General features: G+C 40.2%; 1 protein-coding gene across 1 annotated transcript in view; it reads left to right on the top strand.

Annotated features, from left to right (window-relative positions):
* The window catches only part of LOC119647162 (WD repeat and HMG-box DNA-binding protein 1), a 28,163-nt gene extending 8,577 nt beyond the window's left edge, over positions 1-19,586 (top strand). The window contains exons 6-13 of the mRNA XM_038047966.1: positions 10-352; positions 405-528; positions 657-829; positions 893-1,150; positions 1,525-1,683; positions 1,763-1,900; positions 10,677-11,018; positions 19,208-19,586. Of these exons, the coding sequence (XP_037903894.1) occupies positions 10-352; positions 405-528; positions 657-829; positions 893-1,150; positions 1,525-1,683; positions 1,763-1,900; positions 10,677-11,018; positions 19,208-19,492 (1,822 nt within the window). The 3' untranslated portion in view covers positions 19,493-19,586. The remainder of the gene's footprint in view (positions 1-9; positions 353-404; positions 529-656; positions 830-892; positions 1,151-1,524; positions 1,684-1,762; positions 1,901-10,676; positions 11,019-19,207) is intronic.
* Positions 19,587-22,150: the final 2,564 nt, after the last annotated feature.

Here is a 22,150-nt window from a genome sequence, read left to right as displayed (position 1 = left end):
ATGCTATAGGTATCTTGTTTGGAACAATGTTGGCATAGTCCGTGCTCACAACAATGATGCTGAAGGAACAATTGATGTGGAATTTCACGACACAAGTGTTCACCATGCTTTGCACATGAACAATTATCAAAATCACACCCTTGCCAGTCTAAGTTCTACAGTGTTGGCACTATCAGCAGAATCTTCCAGCAAATTGGTTTGTATAGTGTTGGGTGCATCGAGTCGAGAATGGTCTGTGGATTTTCCGGATTGTGAAAGTGCTGTTGCTCTTGTGGCGACAACTTCGTTGGTGGCAGTGGCAACAGATTGTCGGTATTTGAGAGTGTTCAGTGCTATGGGCACCCAACGGCAGGTAATGAATTCTTGAAAAGTGACAAATTGTCTCTAATTTTCTTTGATTTCAGATAATAACTATTCCTGGACCAGTTGTGGCAGTTTGTGGACACGGTGACAAATTGTTTGTTGCCTATCATAGAGCCCCGGCCTCTGAGGATCAACACATAACAGCAATGTTCATTCAGTTTTTCGGTAAACATGACTTGTAACTGTTTTTCCTATTTCCCTAATAACCCAGCAGAAGAATGCAAAGTTTTCTTCTTCCTCCCATTACATTTCAGTTACATTTGATTAGATTTCTATCAATGTTGAATTTCTAGGTTTAAACGTTCGCTGCAAGGAAGCCCACATTCCTCTTCCACAAGGAAAGAAACTCACATGGATTGGCTACTCAGATCGAGGGTCCCCAGCCATCTGCGACACGATGGGGATGGTGCAAATGTTTAACATGAAAAGCAACACGTGGCAACCGATTTGTGACACAATGAAGCACGTAAGTGTATTGTATTCCTTGAAAAATTTTCCATCTGACCCAATCTTGTATTTTCCCCTTCAGACTCAAAGTGTTTCAAATAACTTCTTCATAATTGACATCATAGAAAGTTCACAAATTCTGCAAGCAGTGCTTTGTCGTGGTGCCTCATATCCCATGACAAATCCTCGTCCAATGGTTACTGAATTGCCAATGCAAATACCATTATGTGAACTTGATTCGGACAAATCCCAATTGGAGGAGACATTGATTCGATATTCCACTTTCAATGTTGACAATTCCGAGTTGGTTGTAAAGGAGACTGCTACCAAGCTGTTTGCTGTAAGTAGTTTTGTTGGAATGTTGTAAATTTTACATTGGATGCCTAGCAGACGAGATCTAGCTTTGAATTCCGACTTTTGGGAACAAGAGCTGTTACAATTACATTGTTAAATATCAATCTGTTCTCGTTTGCTATTGGGATCTTTAAGCATATCAATTATTATGTAATTTGTCAGAAAAGCAAGCTATTGAAGATCCTTCTTAGAATTCGGTATTATCCGGGAATCAAAGTGAATTACACGATACAACTCACATCAAGTTCACTTTCGATTCGATTGGATGAATTTGAAGCACGTTACAGGATAACATCATTTTGCTAATTGCTATTTTATTTCATTTCTCGTCGCCTTATCGATTCCGTTTTATTTCATTAGCATGCTTGTCGAGCTGAAATGGAAGCACGCGCCAAAGAGCTTATTGAGATGATTGCCTCACCGCAACTTTTATCGTTGGCTGTGAAGTATGCCAGTAAATTGGGACGAATACATTTAGTTGATAAATTGAGCGAACTATTGCCGCATATTGAAGAGCAAGTAAGTGATCCCTTCTTTAGTAAGATATTTATAGGAAATGTTCTCGTGTTGGTAATTAATTTATATATTTTCTGTACAGGAAAAGACACGAGAGAAGGAAATGCACGAGAATGAAGTGGAGTTCATGAATGTTATACAAAATAGTCCGTTGAATGCTGGATTGTTGCTCATGCAGAAGAATAAATCGACAGCTGGAGCACAGCCACAAATTTCACCGGTGAGTTGAAATGTTGAATATTCGTTTTTCGTTAGTTTGATATTGATGGTCTTTGACTTCATTGAGGGATAATGCTTATTGATGGTGCGGTGAGCGAGTTGGTTAAGGATCAGCTATTGATCTTATGACTCGGGCTCGAATCCTAGTTTCTGTTTGTAGTTTTCTCTTTGCTGCAAACTTGTTAATGATTGGCAGCCATCAGAACCACCACGATACGGACCATATCACTATTATTAGTTTATGTTTGACTTAGGCAAAAGTCTGTATACATGTCAGTTAAATGTCTCAGATAAATATGTGTTTCAGGCAAATGGCTATGTTAAGTAGTATTCATACTTACCGCCACGTAGCGTGTGTATCTGTGTGGATTCGCTACGCTCAATGGCTCTCAATATGAATTAATACTCGCATTCACTATGCGTAGAAGAATATTTTTGTGTCTGTGACGTTACGTGCCAATAAATATGAAGTTAGTTTTAGACAAACAGCTATGCTTGTGTCTGTCAAACTTCTGTCTGCGTCTCAGACATAAAACAGAGAACTACCTGTGCTGGTCTCACATATCAAACAGAGAACTATCTGTGCTGGTCTCAGACATCATACAGACAAGGCTGTGTCAGACAAATGATTACTTCGGATAAATGCCTCTTTCAGAGAAACTTCTATGCCAGACAACAAACAGACAGATGTCTGTGTCTGCAACAGACAAATGTTTCTATCTGAATTTAACTTTGCCACTTTTCCAGCACGCGGCCCATAATGCCTACAAATATTTGGGTGCACCTCAATTGAGGTCTCGGCTCCTCCCTGCGAACATGCTATGCGTACGAAAAATAATGTTCTTGTAAATATGGAAAGGAGTATTCTGTCGTGTCGTGCCGTGCAGTTGCCAATGTCTAGCTAAATCTGTCGCGTTCTGTGGTTCCTAGTGGGCAGTGTAAAAACTATCGTGTCAGCCGTAGTGGATCTGGAGCTTTCGTGATAAATCACAACGATATGGACGCGTTACTGCAAGCTTTCTCGAGTATGCAGGAAAAATTTATGACAGAGTTGACTAGAAGGCAAGAGGAGAAGGAAGCGCAACAAGACGAAAAATAAATAAAATTTATGGAAGAGATGAAGGGAGACGAGAAAACTAAAGGCAGGCAAAATTTATGGAAGAATTAAAGCAACGGTTTGAAGTAATATTTAAGGAAAATGAAGTGAACGAAGAACAAAAGAAAAGCACTCAGGAAGTAGTACGCCGAGCGAATAAAAAAAGAAACTACAAAACGATTGAGAGGGGAATCTCTTAATCGTTTTGTAGTTGAAGAACCTCAGGAAAGAAAAACGGGAACTGTAGTGTGTCAGAATGAAGATTCCAAAGCCGATGGAAGAGATGCTGCAAGTAGTTGAAAAACGGCCGGAGGAAGTTGACAAGCTGCATGAGAGTACCAGTCAGAATATTCGAAAATCACAAGAAGTGATCAGTCAGGAGCCAGAGCGAAACTACCGAGAAGCAGTAGACCATGAAGAGGAGGTCATAGGTGAAGGTGTAAAATGGCAGGAGAATTTACGAAACAGTAGGAAGGAATTTGTAAGCAGGATGAGACCACCTGGCGGGATGGTTCAAAATCGGAGGAGATGACTATTCAAGAGGTGATAATTCGGCAGAAGGAGAATCTGAAGTGGCGAGAAGCGAGTGATAAGAACTTGAGACCTTGAAGGGCAGATTCTGGACGGCAAGGAATTTAACAACAGTGTACTATTCGCTTAGTAACTTGAAGCCAATGGTTCGCCAAGTTGTAAAATTGATGAGCGTAATACTTATGCACATTTTTAGAAGCGAGTGTCATTATTGGAGTAGAGGAAGGTACGTAAAACGGAATTATAAAAAGCGTTGCAGGAAGTGGAAAGAATCAGACGGGTCGGATAAATGATCACGGAAAAGGCAAGAGTTTTGGTATAATTACTGTGAAGAAAGCGAAATGATAAATAGAAGAAAATTGCGAAGTAAGGAAGATACACGAGTGAGTATTGCAGAGGGATCCAGTAGTGTTTATCGTTTACCAGTTGAAGGAATTGTTTTATAATTAATTGTGCAGTATGGTTATATAATTTAGTAGAAAATAAACGCTTATACTAAATTTATAGAACGGGTTTTGCCTAGCGCTACGCAATCCAGTGATACGAGTTTACGTAAAACAAGTAACGTAACTAGTGACGAGTCTACGTAAAGTAAGAACGTAACACACGTTGCGTTGCTGCCAAAATGCAGGCTGATTTACTGCGAACAGTGTGTGGAAATTGGACCTCCAGAATGCCCAATCGCGACGGCCAATCACCCGAAATAATTAATGCCATAAAATTGTTTGTCAAATAAAGACAACATTTTTTTTTGTTTTTGTTTTTTTCAATTTAAAGTTTTCCGGCTATAAGCAAACACCCTTTATAACGTTGACACTTCAAGCTTAATTTAATTGTAGAATTTGAAAAATTTTGCAACAGAAAGGAAACCAGAAGAAAGGAAAAACACGATACTTGTTTAATATATAACTTTGTAGCCGAAAAGGAGAAACTTTTAATTCTAGTTTTGTTAACGTGTTGCACAATCTAGTGAGAGATAAAACTTTGTGCTATTTCTATTAATATTTTGAAATACGTGGAACCCCATTCTCGGAGTGGCTTGTTGCCTTTTTTCAAATCCGATGAAAACTCGCGGCGGACCCTCAAAGTGTTTTTTTTTTATAACATCATGGTAAAGTCTTCAAAAGTGGCGCTGACAAATCAGACTTTACTATGATGATACCAAAATACCCCATTTAGAGCGCCATAACTATTTAAAGTGGGGTGACCAACGGGGTTTGCGAGAGAAGATCTCTTCCTTTTCTCATCAAAGCCTTCTTTCCGCCTGCAGGGGTAGGGTTCGTAGTTAAACCCTTGCGTTTTAACATGAAAATAGTCCCATTTGACCTTAAAAAGTTATATTTTTAACGTTTTGTTATTAGAATCGATTCGAAGTCTGTCTGTCTGTCTATCTGCCTCAAACCGGATTTATTCGGAAATGGCTGGACCGATTGTCACGAACGTGTGGTCTGTGAATCCCTTTACATATAGCAAGTGGCGCCATTTTGTGTTGAGTTTAAGAGCGAAAGGGGGTGTACATTTTTTTCACAGAATATAATCGTGTGAGGCATCAAATGAAATGGCTCAATTAGTACTTTTTAAAACTGATCCTGACAGGAGTGGGGGCTCAAAATGTGCAACCTATCCAACTGAAAAATCTGAAAAAAAGATCACACATCTAGGCCTCAAAAAAGTCGGAGTGGCTGTTGATTGCCAGGAGCTTTCATCGGTTTTAAAGAGAGAGGAGGGTACATCTTCATAAAGTCATCCAAAGATGGGGTTGAAAATTCAACCTGTAGGATGTGTCGTGGAGGTTGACTTGATCCATAGAACTAAAAGAAGGAATCCATACTGAACATATAAAAACTTTATTCATTTTTAAGGTTCTGTGTAAAACAAAACCTTATTAAAATCGGTTTAGTGTCTATCTGTCTGTCCGCCACACGCATTTTTTTCGGAGACTTTAGCACCGATTGACACCAAATTTGGTGGACAGATGGGAATTGTGAACGATCAGGCATACAGTAAGTTACATCCTGTTACGCCGAATTTAAGGGCGGGGGGGGGGGGAGTCCCCATATATGCAAAAGGGGGGTGTAAATTTTTTTTTCACCAAATATAGTCATGTGGGGTATCAAATGAATCGTCTCGGTTGGTACTTTCCAAAGCTGGTCTCAGTTTTGACATTCGTTGGAAAGGCGGGGAGGTTGCCACTATATGGTGGCTAGGCTCCGAAATACCTTTCATACCGATATCCCTTCAAATAAAGTTAATAATAGTATATTACTATAATTTTCAGTAATTAGCGCAGAAACCCCCGTTAAGTTCATCCTAGTACCACGTTCGGCGATGTGGGCTATAATATAGAGCTTGATCCTACCAAGTTTGGTGGAAATCGCACTATTACTAACAAAGTTATAATAGGTCAAAGTTGTCACTTCTTTGGGAATTCAAGATTTTGGTGGTCAATTTCACCCGAAAGTGGATATTCTCATGTATGCGTATATTAGGTTTTACGTACTAGTGGGACAAATTCATTCTTAAAGGTCTTTATAAAGGAAAACAAACAAAATGTTTCATACCTGAAGCGTCCAGCTCCCGGTTTCCCGCCTTGTTAAAGAATAACAAGGAAATTAAACTGAAGTATTCATTGTACAACACGTCCGCTCGTGCCAAGCGTTTATGATCAAGTGAGTGGTGTGACGCATCAATGGAGGGAAGTTGCCCACGCTTCTCTATAATGCCATGCCGTTGCTAGTGGATCCCTACATTACTCTCCCCTGAGTGACATTGTCACGCGGAAGTTTTGGTAGCTATGTTCGTCGAATTCGTGCTGGTGGTGGATTGAGTGGCTTTCAACTAATTTGTTAAGCGGCTCATTTATATTATTTGATGTGGTTGGAACACCGGCAAGACACGTCGGTGGTATCTCGTCTCGCTAGTGGTGTTCCGCTCATCAGGGACTTGAGAATGGAACGAAGGAACATCGATGCATCTAAACGCTGGCTTGAGCCTCTCTGTGGAGACGTTACAACTCCTTCCGTTGACGTCAATCGTGTTGAGCACACTGGCTATGCGGCGAATTACACGGTTGGATCCGGTGTATGGTTGCGAAAGTGACTTCTTTACTGGGGGCACTCGCATGAAAACATGGGAGCACGCTTTGAGACCTTTGTGGACGAAGATGGTATGAGCGTTGCGATGAACCACGGGCGTTGGTTGAATTTCTCGCATTTGTTGACGAAATTGGTCGATGAACAACTTTCGATCGCTGTCGGTGTTATCGTTGACGAACAATTCTCCGGGCAGTCGCAGAGTGGTTCCAAAAAGTGCGCACAATTTCAACTCAATTGGCGTTGTCCTCGTGGCATATAATAGCTGCCTTTAGGGACCTCTGGAAACGTTTGACTAATCCGTTGGATGTCGGATGGTACGCGTACGCTTGCATCCCAGGAGTTTCGTAAGCGACGTGAAGAACGCGGATTCAAATTGAGTTCCCTGGTCAGACGTGACGATGCTAGGAGCTCCATAGCGGGAAATTCATGTAGCATAAAAGCGTGGACTCACCACTTTGATCTGGCAAAGGCACAGCTTCGGGTCAGCGTGAAAATCTGTTCACCATTGTTACGCAATAACGATAACCACGTGAAGACATCAGTGGTCCGACGATATCGACGTAGACCTGTTGAAGCCATTTATGGGGTGTTCGAAATGGTTGGAACTCGTTCTTCGTGTGCCTGCCAGGCTTGGATCTTTGGCAGGGAAGGCACGTTCGAGCGAACAATGCACGTCTTTCCGCATGCTTGGCCAAACAAATTTTTTACTAGTGGATTGAAGCGTAATGCGGGCGCTGGGATGGGAGCAGTACGTCGGAAGGACACCAATATCTAGGATGGATAGAACTAAAAGAAGGAATCCACACTGACCATATAATAACTTTATTCATTTTTGAAGAATAACAAGGAAATTAAACTGAAGTATTCATTGTACATCACGTCCGCTTGCGCCAAGCGTTGTGGTGATCAAGTGAGTGGTGTGACGCATCTATGGATCCCTACAAACCTTTACCAAAAAATTTGGCACGCAGTGCAGAAGAGTTGGAGTTGAAAATTGGTTTCATGTTTTACCAAGATAACGACCCAAAGCATAAAGCGAATTATACCATAATATGGTTGTCCCAAAATATTAGATACAGCTCCTCAAAGTCCCCACATGAATTCTTTTGAAAATTTATTGGATAAAGGAGGAATCTCCATTCTGGTTAGCGCAACCATTTTATAAGGGCTAACTGTTTTGTCGTTTATTGTAGCTGGGAGTTTGGGAGTCAATCAGCCCGAGTACGAAAGTCTGGTGTTCACGTAACGTTAATATGATCAATTTTTTGTTTAGTGCTTCAGAGGTCCTAAATCCGCATCCACTTGATATCGGACCGGCCAAATGGAAAGTAACTTAGTCTCATTATTTTTGGTCCACGGGCTTCTCTTCTGGGGCCATCCAAGAATCAAACATTTAAAGTGGATGAAGATGGGACGGGACAGATGCAACTCATCAGACACTGCATCACCTCTGCCCTGGGAGAATCGTGATCGAAACGGTTTGCAAGTGTTATATCTCTCTTTTTTATAATTCGCAAAACACAACATGGGTGCGAATTATATCGAACGTAAATTTGTCCACACTTTAGACCAAAGCTAACCTGGAGTTAGAAAATTTGTTTGTTTAGGGATTGAGGAGTCTTAAGTCCACATTCACTTGATGTCGGAGCAGACCAAATGGAGACCAGCTTACTCCCATCCTTTTTTGGTCCACGCATTCCTCTTTTTGAGCTTACCACCCAAGGTTCAAACATTATTATTAAATTAAGACGGCTTACAGAATTCGTCAGTGTGACTGAAGCAATTCACGCTGCTCCCAGGGCAGAATTGAAGCAGCGTCTGAGGTGGGACGAAAACGTAAGCTATCTTCGTCCTCTTTTAATTTTTAGCATAGATCTTCTTCTTTTTCTTCAGCTTTTGTCCCGTTCACAAGCGGGGTCGGCTTCGCCATTTGGCTCTATCGAATGCCTGATCTGGGTGCAATCTCGAAGCTTTTAAATCCCCATCCAGCGTATCAAGCCACTGTTGTTTAGGTCGGCCTTTCGGTCGTTTACCATCGACTTCGATGTTCAGACCAATCTTGGTAAGTAGATTCTCCTTAGTACGAATTGCGTGACCATACCATCGAAGACGCCTCTCGCAACTTTTATACGAACGGTGCAACCCCATAATGATCACGGATATCCCCATTTCGGATGTGATCAAACCGTGTTACGCCACTAGTTCAACGTAACATCTTCGTCTCTATTACCGCAAGACGCCGTTCATTCCATTCACTCAGGACCATACAGAGTGACAGGACGGACGATATTGCGGTAAATTTTAGATTTGAGACGTTCGTTGATACGTCGATCACAAAGAACACCAGTTGTGGAACGTCACTTCATCCAGGTTGCGTTAATTTCAAATTCTGATTTACTACTGTATGAATGAGGTTTTGATTAACTGTTACAGGCTGTCAGTAAACGTCAGTTGGAACAACAAGCAAAACGGAGCCTACTTCCATTTATATTGGAATAAAACTTAAAGTACAGAAATTAAATTATACGTTGTGATTCCAAACCACATTCCACATGCAAATTCAAAACATAGAATATGTACAAGTATTCAAAAGTGGATATTCCTCGAATGAAACAAAATTCTATGGGAGTAATCAAATAAGAATTGAGATGATTATCGAAATGAGCTTTTCTGATAGTGATGCCAATAATTGAGCCATGTCTGAATTGGTTCGTCGCTTAGACATTTCTCTCGTCGCTACCAAGTTTGTAGCCGATAGATCCAGTTTCAGCGTGGCGGAAAGTATGGGTATAATCGAGAGCCAACTAAATAGAATTTCAATCTACGAACACCAGACGCATAACAAAATCTATTAAACGTATCTTTAATCTCAGCCATTGCTTAGAATCTCTTTATCTTTGGTGTGATTTATGGGGGTTAGTTGCTGCTAATGCTATACACGTCTTTGTGTGCACACGGAGCTTTGTATTTTCGAAGTGGAAAAATAATAAATCTGTAACAGACGACATTATTGATGCGTGGCCTGAAGACCCAATCATTGAATTAACGACAATTCGTTGTTATTTTGTAAAATTTTCCCCATATTTGGAAAGAACGAGGCAGTTCCAAGAATATAAATTTCATCTGAAGTTCAGCATTTGGCAAACAATTTAATGAAAATTTCCTCGAATTTTTCATCTTTAAATTTGATTACAGCATTTGGCTGCTCCTTTTGTTATTTATCGTTGTCATAATGTATTCTGGTGCGTTTAAAATTTTCTCTATTCCTTCATTTTGCCAATTCAACTTTGTAAGATGAAATTGACTTTCATCATCGAATACACAATTCCGAATGAACAAATTATGCAAAGGATCATCTCATTTTCGAGTCATCACGTCATCGTCCTTTGGGTAAACATCATTACCGCTAAGCTATGAAAGCTTGTAAGACTTATAACGCATATATATTTATGCGAATTGTCGTAGCGCTATGCTGTCTTTTGATGATGACAACGATAGGAAATCTCTCTTAAAACTTTCACATTGTCACGCCTACGGCATAAAGTTTTCGGTGTTTTGGCAATAGGTGAATCTGTGGGAATGTGGTAGTGACGTGGGAATGGGGTGGGGGAAGTTAAACGGGCATGTGGTAGGGAATGGTACTTGTATCTGTTTTTTTGAGAGACTTTTATCTGAGTTTTGCTCCGTTTGCCTGTGCCTGGAAAGTTGGGAAACACCTGAGCAATGCGTTGCTTTTACTATGGCACTCGATTGTCTACAGGTCCCGAAAGGGAATTTCTGAGAATTATATTACAATAATTCGAGAACATTAAACTTTTAAGCGTTATCGTAAAATGTGTACTTTGAGAAGTTAGGGAAAATGATTTTACTCAAATTTATTCTATCCTTGTTTACATATCTATAAGTTGAAAATGAATGGCCATTCACGTTGTTGCTTTTTATATCAGTGCTAATACATTATTTCAGCGTCTCATGAAATTAATTAACATTTTCTTGCTAACAATTAATACCAAATTCTATTTATAATTCGAAAATTTCAATTATCTCCCCCGCAGAAACCGATGGTAATTAGTCATCAACGACGAAATCCCTTTAAAAGAAATTCAGCTAGTGGTTCTTCAACTCCAGCCGCGAAAGTTTCATCAAGCAATCCACTAAGTCACTTGACGGAAAAAGCGATTGGATTTGAAATTAAAAAAAGTTCACAGCAAATCAATAACGAAACACCAAGTACTCCTGCTGAGTTTGACGATGGTGCTGGTCCATCGGGACTAAGTAATGGAAAAACTACTGCAACCGAACCAAATAGCATTGCGGAGACAATGGATCCGGGGGAATCTCAAGAGAGTGAAGTTATTCCGAGTTCAATTAACAATGAGAACAAAGCAAGGAATGAGGTTAGTGGTAAACTGAATTGTAACAGCTCTTGATCAGGGTTTACTGAAACTTAAACAAGTGCTGTTTGTGTTGGGTAAATTTTGAATGGACTTCTATGTAAGATTTACTAACGTTTTTGTGAATTTTTTGATTAGCTTTGTTATACTCTTCCTCCATATAATACCTCCGTTGGTTTTTTCTGAATCCTTTGCCATTGTTCTAGCCAACCCCAATATGGACGCTGATAGGTCCTAATCAATTACGATTATGATGCATGAAGGTAATTTTCAACAAAGTTTGATAGTCTATGATGACTTCTCCCAGCATACATGACACGTATGAATAGATTGGATTTCCTTTTTGGAAAACTTAGCTAGAGTTGTCGGCGCGTCCAACATGGAGATAGTACGACATCTTGAAATATTCTCAGAGATGTGAATAAGCTAATAAATGAATCCCGGTTGTAGTTATTTCCTCTATTCACTTCCCAAATATTAAGCATCAGAAGGCTCGAAGCTTACGAATAATTCATTTTTCCTTTATGAAAGGTATTCGAGAAAGTTTTGGAGAATAACAGACGAAATTTTTCAGCAGGTTTTAGTTGTGTCGCAAGGGAAATAACAACTGATAAAGTTGGCTATAAAACAGGTACTGCAAAACCTGTGATGAAATAATATTGATACAAAATTGGTCCCTAGCACGTCCAGGTCAATGCCCTTTTCTCGATGGATAGCTCCTGTTTTTGTTAGGCTTATGCTTCGAACTACACGTGTTACTGCATACGGAGAAAGTTCTGAGAAAATAAAATCTAATTAGATAGGATGAGGAAGAATAAGAAGAAAGTTACCAGTTGCTTTATTTGTATGTACATAATCTCAGCCATATATTGAATGTTAGGGAGGTATCTGTCTCTATGACTGAAATATGATGGAGGTGGGGAAGTTTTTGGATATAAATGTTCAATGTGGGGGGCAGAACTTTAAAGATTAGAGTTTTATAACGCACGTATCTGTACTGGCTTATCATTGTGATAAACATCTTCTATTACAAGATGATTCGGTTTAGATAAAACTAGAAGTATCCGGGTGCATCTTATTTTAATAATAATAACACCTCTTTCTTGCGCGGTCAATCCACATTGGAATTTTCGTCGGTGGTGAAAAAAGCAAAACCTCCTAAAATAAGTGCACATGAACGATTTTTGACTGAATTTAAACTAAACGAATATATTGCGCTCGTTGATGACGACTAGTGGGTCGCCCCAAGAGTATTTGGCGCAGAACAGTAGAGGGGGAATGCCAGCATTTCGGGAATTCCGGGGGAGCGCATTTCAGCGAACCATAGACGATGCGCGTAGTTATGGTTGCCGCGCTATACCTCGCGAATAGGTGTACAGCAACCTCGCGCCACCGTTGACGGTTTGCTGAAATGTGTTTCAGCTCCCTCTAGGACTTCTCGAGAAGCTTGTTCTCATTCTCCCCTGTTCTGTTCCATGTTTTATTGAGGTGACCGTCTCCTCGGCTGACCTGGGGCAGTTGATTCCATTGCATGGCGTAGCCAGCGATGGAGTGGTCGCCTTTGTTCATCTTTTGACCTTTTCATGTGTGTGTGCCGACGAAATTCTTTGTTCGAGATGATATCTTAATCATATTCTGGACAAACATAAATCACCAACAGCTCCTGGGATCGATAGAATTCTGTACAACTATGTGAATTGGTTAAATGACAGCAATAGACTTCATCTACTCAACTCATTTAAAAAAAATTGGAAAAAACTCTAACCACCTCTAGAATGGAAGACTATAAAAATTGTACCGGTTCCCAAGAAAGACGAAAAACTCTCGAACATAGTAAACTACAGACTCATTTCTTTAATTAAGGTGTTTCCAAAAATTTTAAATGCCATGGTAAAGGAGAGACTCACATTGTTTATGGAAACTGAGGGTACTCTCTCGGAACACTGCCTACAGAAAAGATAGATCGACCACATCGTGCAAAAATGAGCTTTTGCTTTAGGTGTCCATCGCTAAGAGTCAAGGGAAAATAGTGAAGGCTGTTACATTGGACATCAGCAAGGTCTATGAGAGAGTTGACCCCAGAACTTTGGCCAATATTATGAGAACGAATAAAATCCCAGTTGGGTGTTGAAGTTTCTTGAAGTCAGGCATCTGATGCTGGACGAAAGGTTTGAAACAGTTAGAAATGGCTTACCCCAGGGAAGCGTCCCAAGCCCAGTACTGTTCAATTTATACACAACCATTCTCCATAACAAAATAAATGAATCAGTACATATCTACCAATATGCAGATAACTTTCTGTTGCTAGTAGCAGCGTGTCGACAACCTTCTACAGGACCAAGTCAACATCTTCCTTAAAGAATGTGGTGGGCTAAGCTTACTGATTAATCTTGACAAGTCCAGCGTAACCACTTTCAAAAAAAGCAAAATCGCACCATGACACATTTTGGTCAATCGAACCCTGCTTAGACAAAATAAGGAAATTACTTTTCTGGGTAGGACGATAACTGTTTCTCTTTCAAAAGGCAATAAGAGCGGTAAGAATTGTCAACTTTCTACGGGCTTCTCTGGGGTCTCAAACCGAAAAAAACGGTTAAACTGTTTCAAACAGTGGCTAGACCGGTTTTCGATTACGTTGCCACCTCTGCAATGGGATCACCCAAATATCTAGACAATAAAGTAGATTTTGTAGTGGTCTCCCAGCTCAAAAGATGCCTGGGGCTAACCAAATCAGCACCTTTTCACGTTGCCCACGCCCTTGCTAATTAACCCCCACACAAATTTAGAAAAAACTTCCTAGTAGCTAAAGAGTTGATTAGGCTTAAAAGAAATTCATCATCCTCTTATTAACTAGAAAACCCGTCTGTGAAAGGGAAGTTTTTAACCTTATGCTATCTCACGAGGGTCATTGCTCAACTAGAAGGCTGGAACGAACAGGACAGCTGGGGAAACCAAACAAGAATGGATGGTAAAAATCCAAAACAAACTAAACTCGTCCGCAAGAAATGGTTTCACGGTTTATGCCACCGGTGCAGCAACAACGAAAGAAGCCATGAGTTGTGCTGTGGTCTCAGTATCTCCCTGTATAAAGGTGGGCTATATAATGACAGCGATGACGGTCTTCTCTGCGGAATTCATGGGTATCAAGCAGGCTACACTGCTGGCCAAAGATAGAGCTCAGGGGAAAGTAGTTATTATAACGGACTCTCAAAAAGCCTGTACACTGCTCAAAAACCAAAAGTCCTACCGTCCAATCATATGGGAGATCGTCAGCGAAATTGAGAGTTCGAATATCCAAGAGATAAAAGTAATATTGGTTCCGGCGAAAAGAATGGCACATCATGCGGCTAAGGGGCCATCTATAGTGGGTCCAAACTAGCAATCAAACTTGCTCAGAATGATATAAAATTCAAAACAGGATCAACGAGGGCTGGCAGTTAGAGTATCAAGAAATCTCCAGACGAAAAGGCATTCATTCATTCATTGATTCGCAAACAACTCCCATAATCAAGACCTTCAACAGACACAATTCGGATTATGTATACTCCCAATCTTTTCTCTTTAGAATCTATCCATTGTCCCTTTCGTCTACTGATCAACATATCTACCGTTATTTGGCTTGTGTGTGTGCCGTTCGTAGTTTTTTCTTCGAAAATGTATTAGGCCAGAATACCCCGATGACACGACTAAGGACCCATTGCCGTTAATACGTTGACCTACATCAAGTTCGGTTTGGCCCTCGGCAGAAACGGCGCTTCCGAAATATACAAATTCATTATCAAACGCATTGAATATCTGCCCGTTAATGCTGTCAGACTATTCAAGGTCTGTGACACTGCGAAAGGTCGAAATGAGCCAATGGAGGGCTGTGTAGAGTGAATGGCAATTGTTTCATTTATGGGAAATTTTTAGCTTGGCGATTAGGCATTATGATATCATCGTTGGGGTACGCAAAGCCACGACACTTGTAAAGCTCGAAGCATCGGAGCTTGTTGTTGATATAATACTCCAGCAAAAACCTATTGTATTTGGGCGTAAAGGAACTGCTGATTTCCCAGCACTTCTGCACTTTGGCTTTGAGTGAGTATCAGATACTACTCAACTACTATTCAACGCTCAATGGAAAATTTTGTCTGAACCACGAGGAAGCCAGCAAGTTCTCGCTGCAGTTTGTCTACTTCAGAGTAAATCCCATCCCATGCATCACATACGCGACACTACTATCAGAGTAAATGCGTGACATTTTTCACGCGCAAGTGAATAAAGAGTGTCGAACATGTGAAATATTTTTCTTCCACCATATAAATTCAAGCAATGCGCCGGAAGACAAATTCCTCTGTATTTAGCCTTCCTGGGTTGCACCCACTTCGCGGGTAAGTCTTGTGGGCTGGCAGAGTTGTTAGATAAGCCTCGAATACACTGATAGGAACTCTGAGCCTGCACTCATTATAAACCAGTACCGCTGTGCTAATGAAGACTGGGTTCTGATTGTGGTCACCAAATCAACCCGTATCAGAAGGAAACTGTGTGATAATGCCTACGCGGCAGGTACTCACTTTAAATCTCGAAGACCTTCATGTTCTGTTCGCCACGTTAACTGGCAGAAGCAAATGACATGGAATTTTTAGAACAGAGCCAGCAAAACTCTAAAGAACCAGTCAAAAACAAATCCACAAGGAAACCGCTTTTCCAATCGCTTTTTATAGGGCCCTCTACCACAGGTTTGGTCTACAACCATTTATGATTTTGTTTCCAAAACAAAACCTTCAAATCTTCAAAAGACACTGGTCTGGACATACCAGCGTGTGGGATGTTTACCTACTAACCAGCATAAGGTATTACATCACGGGGACGAATCAGCTCATTCTAGCTTAGTCACCTTTTTTCTATACGCAGCGCACGTGACCGCGCTTTTCTCCTCTGCCCTTCGCAGTTTATTTTGGATAGATGCGATCATGCATTTAACCGCATCCCAATTTTCTTGATGTGCTACCATTTTCGGTACTAGATTTTCTGGTACCAGCACCAAGAGTCTCCTCTAAATTCCTACTTTCTTCCACAAATCTCGGACAGTGGAAGAATACGTGCTCTGGGTCCTCTGGGACTCCATCGCAATTTGGACAGTCGGGTGAGGTGTCCAATTTAAACCTGTGCAGGTATTGGCGATGCGCCGTGAGAAACTGGGTGAGATTATAATTAATCGCTTTTGCCATCTATTTATGGATCTCTCCCTCTCAGTGTTCTTCGTCTGCGATAAGGGAGAGATTCGCTTCGCATTGTATATATTCGCCATCTCATCTGCCAAGATGTCAATCGGCATCATTCCAGAAATGACGAATGCTGCATCATCTGAGACAGTCCTGAAGGCAGAGCATACCCTCAGGACTGTCCTCCGGTAGACTGCACTCAGTTTGTTAGTGTTAACTGACATTTGCAACGCCTCCCTCCAAACTAGGGTCGCATAGCGCATGATTGAGGTCACCACCCTGGCTATAAGCAACCTAGAGGTATGCCGTGGCCCTCCCAGGTTCTGTTTGTCTGTCTGTCACACGCACTTTTCTCAGAAACGGCTATACCGATTGACACGAAATTTGGTGAGAAGGTGTGAACCGTGAACGGCCGGACATGCAGTGAATGATATCCTTCTACGTTGATATTTGAGATTTCACCGAATATAGTCATGTTGGGTATCAAATGAAAGCTCTTGATTAGTGCTTTACGAAGCCGATCTTAGTTTTGAGATCTGTTAGAAAGGCGGGGAGTGGGAGGGGTGGAAAGTGATGATTTCTTTAACGGACCCATTCTCAGAAACTACCCAATCGAAAAATCTGAAAAAATTCATGAAGCTGCCTCTGTATGGTGCCCAGGGCTCAAAATACTCTCCATATCGATGTCTATTCAAATTAATAATAGTATATTACCATATTTTTGGGAAAATTGAGTAAAACCCCCCTTAAGTTTATCCCAGAGTTATGAAAGTTGGTAGTAGTATAAAATAGATTATGAAGCATATTATCCCCGAGTTTGATCAAAATCATACTATTAGTAGCAAAGTTACAGTAGCTCAAAGTTGACTTTACCGTGTAAATTTACAACCCGAAGTACTAAATCTGACATGCTAAATGGATATACATAACGGGCTACGTACAAATGGGATAGTTCTACACTCAAATATACTCACAGACGAAGCAAACAAAATCTTTCATACCTGAAGCGCCCAGCTTCCGGCTTCCCGACTTGTTTGTATCTGTTGTAGGTTGAATTCTTCACATTGGCTAATAATATTAAACTCAGAGTGTGAAGCGTATGAAGTTGACCATTATCAATATAGGGCTTTCCATCAAATGATTTATTTAAATCGCTTTCTAAAAACTAGAGGACAATGGAATTTTGAACTATGTGACACGGGGCTGTCATGCTCTTGTCGCTCTTCACATCTTCTTCTTTTTCTTTAGCCTTTGTTCCGTTCGGGGGGTTCGTCGTGATCGGTTTCGCCATTTTATTTTATCAAATGCCAGATCTGGATTCAATTTCGAGGCTTTTGAATGCCCATCCAGCCTATCGAGCCACCGTTGTTTCGGCCGGCCTTTGGGTCGCTTACCATTGGCTTCGATGTTCAGAGCAATCTTGGTAAGCGAAATCTCGTTAACGCGAATTACGTGACCATACCATCGAAGACGCCTCTCTCGCAGTGTTTCCACGATCGGTGCAATCCCATATCGATCGCAGATATCCTCATTTCGGATGTAATCAAAGCGTGTCACGCCACCAGTCCAATCCAGCATCTTCGTCTCCATAACCGCAAGACGCCGTTCATTGTCTTTTATAGTCGGCCAACACTCAGAACTATAGAGAGCGGCAGACGGACGACATTTTAGATTTGAGACGTTCGCTGATACGTCGATCACAAAGAACACCAGTTGTGGAATGCCACTTCATCCAGGTCGCATTAATGTCTGAAATAATTTCAATATGCAGTCCTCCATTGGCTGATAGCATTGATCCGAGATATTTAATTTGCTCAGTTCTGGACAGATTACTGCACCTGACAGCATTTAGCAATTTAAATATCTGGAGAACTGCAGTATGCTCCTCACAAAGGGAAACACAAAACTTTTTATACCTGAAGCGTCAAGCTTCCGGTTTCCCGACTTGTTTAAACTTGTTGACGAACTTCGCTTTCGCTAGTTGTCTTATCGACGGACGTACATAGTAGTGAAAAACCTTTTCAACCTGTAACCTGTCTCCTTTTCTGTTGATAGGTCAAATTGAGATTTACTCTACCTATTGCTACTTGTGTTTAGCTCTGTACTCTTCCGCTGTAGTCTCGTTTCTCAGGTTTTCTATTCAAAATTTACGAATTGTGCTTGTTTTTATTCCGCAAGTCTTTGAGAATCGGCACCTATAGACGCTTTTATCTGATACTGATCTTACGTCAAGGATACAGAAGGACCATCTTTTGGTGGTGAGAAAGTAGTCTAGTTTGGTTGAAAGTGATACCGTGTAGAGATGCTCATGTCCTGGCGACCATACTGTTTTTCAATTGGATTTCCTTTACTTGCAAAGTCATTCAGCCGTTGGTCGTTTTCAATCGACGTGTCTTGGAGACTATGCTTTCCGATTCCTCCTCGATATAATTCTTCGTTTCAATGTAAGCGTTAAAATCTTCGAGCAATGTTTTGATGTTTTTCGAAGGCAATAAATCATAGTTTTTCCAAACTGTCCTCTGACTGTCATGTTTTTCCTCAGTCGGTGCATGTACGTTGATAAGCTATATATGTATGTAATAAAGAAGTTTCTTTGATATGAAACGAACACAATCTTTCGTGTGCAGGTTTGAAATCGATGGGATGTTATTTCAAATCCCTATCCAGAATGAAAGCGACCCCAAACTCACGATTGGGCTTGGGCCTCACTAGGTGTAAAGTAGTAGCTCCACTTTTCTGGTTTATTGTTTTTTTCCACGCCCTTATTGTGACTTTTTCACCTTAACTTGAAAGTTATGAAAGAATGGTTATAATTAGAGAAACGCCTTTAGGAGGAAAAACTAGCAAGTTCGAAGATGGCCACCAACCATTCTCCATCCATTCAAATTTTATACGGAAATATTATAAAAAAGCTCTTCAATAATACTCAACTTAATACAAGTGCACAAATTTTCCTCAATAACACTTCCTTTCAATATTTTATAGCAAAGTTCTACAACACCTGCAAAGGGCACATTTATGGCATGGTTCACAGCTAATAGAGAAAGTTTAAAGGCAGAACATCCGGACGTGACACCACAAGAACTAACGAAATTAGCTATGAAGGAGTACAAGGCCATTTCCAGTAATAGTGCTGCTAGTAACAGTATCACAAACGATTCAATTTCTGGTGCAGTGAAGCAAGTAAATGGCAAACGAAAATTAGATGAAACGAACGGTGAGAAGCAGTCTGGCGTTTCTAAATTGGCAAGATATGGTTTTAAGAAATAGGATGTGACGTTAAGTGTGTTTCCTTGTGACATGGAGGACTGTAAAATATGTTGTAGTTTAAGATACTTTTTTGTAATAAAACTTATATTTATTGGAACAATTTAGTTTGGTTTAAAACTATAAGAAAATTGCATGATAGGAGTGCCAAGAAGAGTTTTTGCAGTTGAGGATTCTTGATTATCAGGGTAGCGATACGATTAAAATTTGAAAGGGGCGGAAAACAAGCATGTACACCAGCCTGTGCTCCGAAATTGACTTTAACACGCGTTTATATTCAGCTTTTTTCACTCCCACACTATTTTCAAAAGAAATTGTGTATCTCTTGGAATCCGCACCAGATATTTCCTAAGGCATGAAAATATGTCACACCACGAGGATGTCAACTATGCATGTAGCTGGGAAAAAAGTAGATCAGATAAAGAAATAAAGCATTCCCGCGCGTGTAAAGCCGGACTGTTACAATACTTGTACATGTAACTGGAGTCAAATGGCTGACGGGAAAAATCACCGACGCGTGTAGTGACGTGGATCTTTTTTTTCAGCCCTATCTCAATTTGCTCTGAAGTGACAGATTTTGGGTTGTTTCCTTAAATTATTTCAAATGCTCCATTTTTAATAATTCATCATGGATAGAATTATAGAACAAAAATAAATTTGCAATTAATTTGAAGCATATTCCCGGATATTGGTTTTCTTTTCTCGGGCCGGTCAAGGGCAACGTCATTTTCAACATCAATAATGATACTAATTAGGAATTGTGGTACTTGCCTACTACTTGCTTTGTTATCTGAAATCTGAATTTTACACCCTCAATTTCAAATGAAATGAGTTCTCAAGTTAAAAACGTTTATATAATGTTCCAACAAGTGGTTGTAATTTTTCGAATGATCCTTGTTAGCATTGATGAAGGGAACAATTGGTTCCCGAAATATCGGTATTTGCAAGAATAAATATCCACACCAACGAAAAAGAAACAACAAGTTTTTTATTATTTCATATCCCTCCTTGTCGAGGAGAAAGTGCCTCGGATGAGTTCTTTCTGTCCTGGACCGGACTGGTCAATCACATTCTCAAAAAAAGTATGTGGACAAAAGTAAAGGATCTCTTTTTCAAATCGATATGAGAAAAATGATGTAAATATTTTAGTAAAAAAGGTATAACTGTTCCAACATTGGAAATAATAAAATCGTGGAGTTTAAAAAATTAGTTGTTAAGTTTTGGCAGCTCGTAGAATGCCGTTTCCAAAGCATTGAAAAGGAAAGTTAACCGATGGTGTCACGAATGCCTGAAAAACTGGACAACCCAGAAAAACTAATTCCAGGGAGATAATCTAATTGAACGCATATCAACAAAAAAGGTAAAACAAGTCGGAATACCGGAAGCTCGTGCTTCGGGTATAAAGGTTTTGTGTTCATCTTATCTAAGAAATTTCAACGCACATTTTTCTACCCGTATACAGCTACAAAACTACGAGACATACGTACATATTACAGCCGTAGATGTTACGCTCACCCTAAACAAACAAACTGCCTATTTTCGAATACTGTACACATATAGGCACGTATATAAATTGATCGTACCCATATTTCCGATTTATTTCTTATATCTATCTGAATTAGGCTCTACCCGCAAAGTTCATTAGCACGCATATACTATATACCTGCATACACACTTGTCTCGTTGGAATAATTGATATTCATATACAAATGATTAAAGAACTAAAACAAAATAATTCTTTTCCACCCAATTCATACGAACTTGCTTCGTTGTGGTATTGACGAATTGATATGTGATGATGACGTCATGCAGGTTGTAGAGTGCACGAAATTCACAAAAAATTGTAAAGTTTTACCCCCTATAACTTTGTTAATAATAGTTGGATTTTCTTCAAACTTGACCGAATTGTGCATTCTGTTCTTCACTATACGCATGCCCAATTTTGTACTTCTGGGATGAACATAAGGGTGGTGCCGGGTAAATTTCTAAAATGTGGAAATATACTATTATTAACTTTATTTGTGCAGATATCGGAACCGGATATATTTTGAGGCCTAGATTTCGTAGAGATGCACTACTGAGATTTTTTTCAGATTTTTCGGTTGGATAGGTTCTGAGAACGAGACCTGTTACACTTTTTGATGGTCATATTTTGAGCCCTCACTCCCCTATGTTTCACTCAATATCAAGTATTGAACCAGTTTCGAAAAGTACTAATTGAGACCTTTCATTTGATCCCCATATGGCCACATTTTATGAAAAAAAATTTTGCACCCTCCTTTCACATGTATGGGGAGCCCCCCTTAAACTTAACACAAAATGGCGTCAGTTGCTGCATGTAAAGGGAACGGCAGATTACATACTCTTACCAATTTTCGTGACAATCGGTTCAGCCGTTTCCGAATAAATCGGCTGTGACAGACGGACAGACAGACAGACAGACGGACAGACAGACATCGAATCGATTCTAATAAGGTTTTGTTTCACACAAAACCTTAAAAAGATCAGCAACTCGAATTACGTGGATTGGACTCCTCAAAATTGGAATAATGTCGTCTGGAGTGATGAAAGCAAATTCAACATTTTTGACTCTAATGCCAGATCCATATGTTTGCCAAACCATGGCAAGCCATTGTAAATTCAAACGTGGGGATAGGATAT

This window comes from Hermetia illucens, chromosome 1, assembly GCF_905115235.1.
Source record: "Hermetia illucens chromosome 1, iHerIll2.2.curated.20191125, whole genome shotgun sequence".
NCBI classification, from domain to species: domain Eukaryota; kingdom Metazoa; phylum Arthropoda; class Insecta; order Diptera; family Stratiomyidae; genus Hermetia; species Hermetia illucens.
Note: the sequence above shows the minus strand (reverse complement) of the source record. Positions and strands in the feature narration are given on the sequence as shown.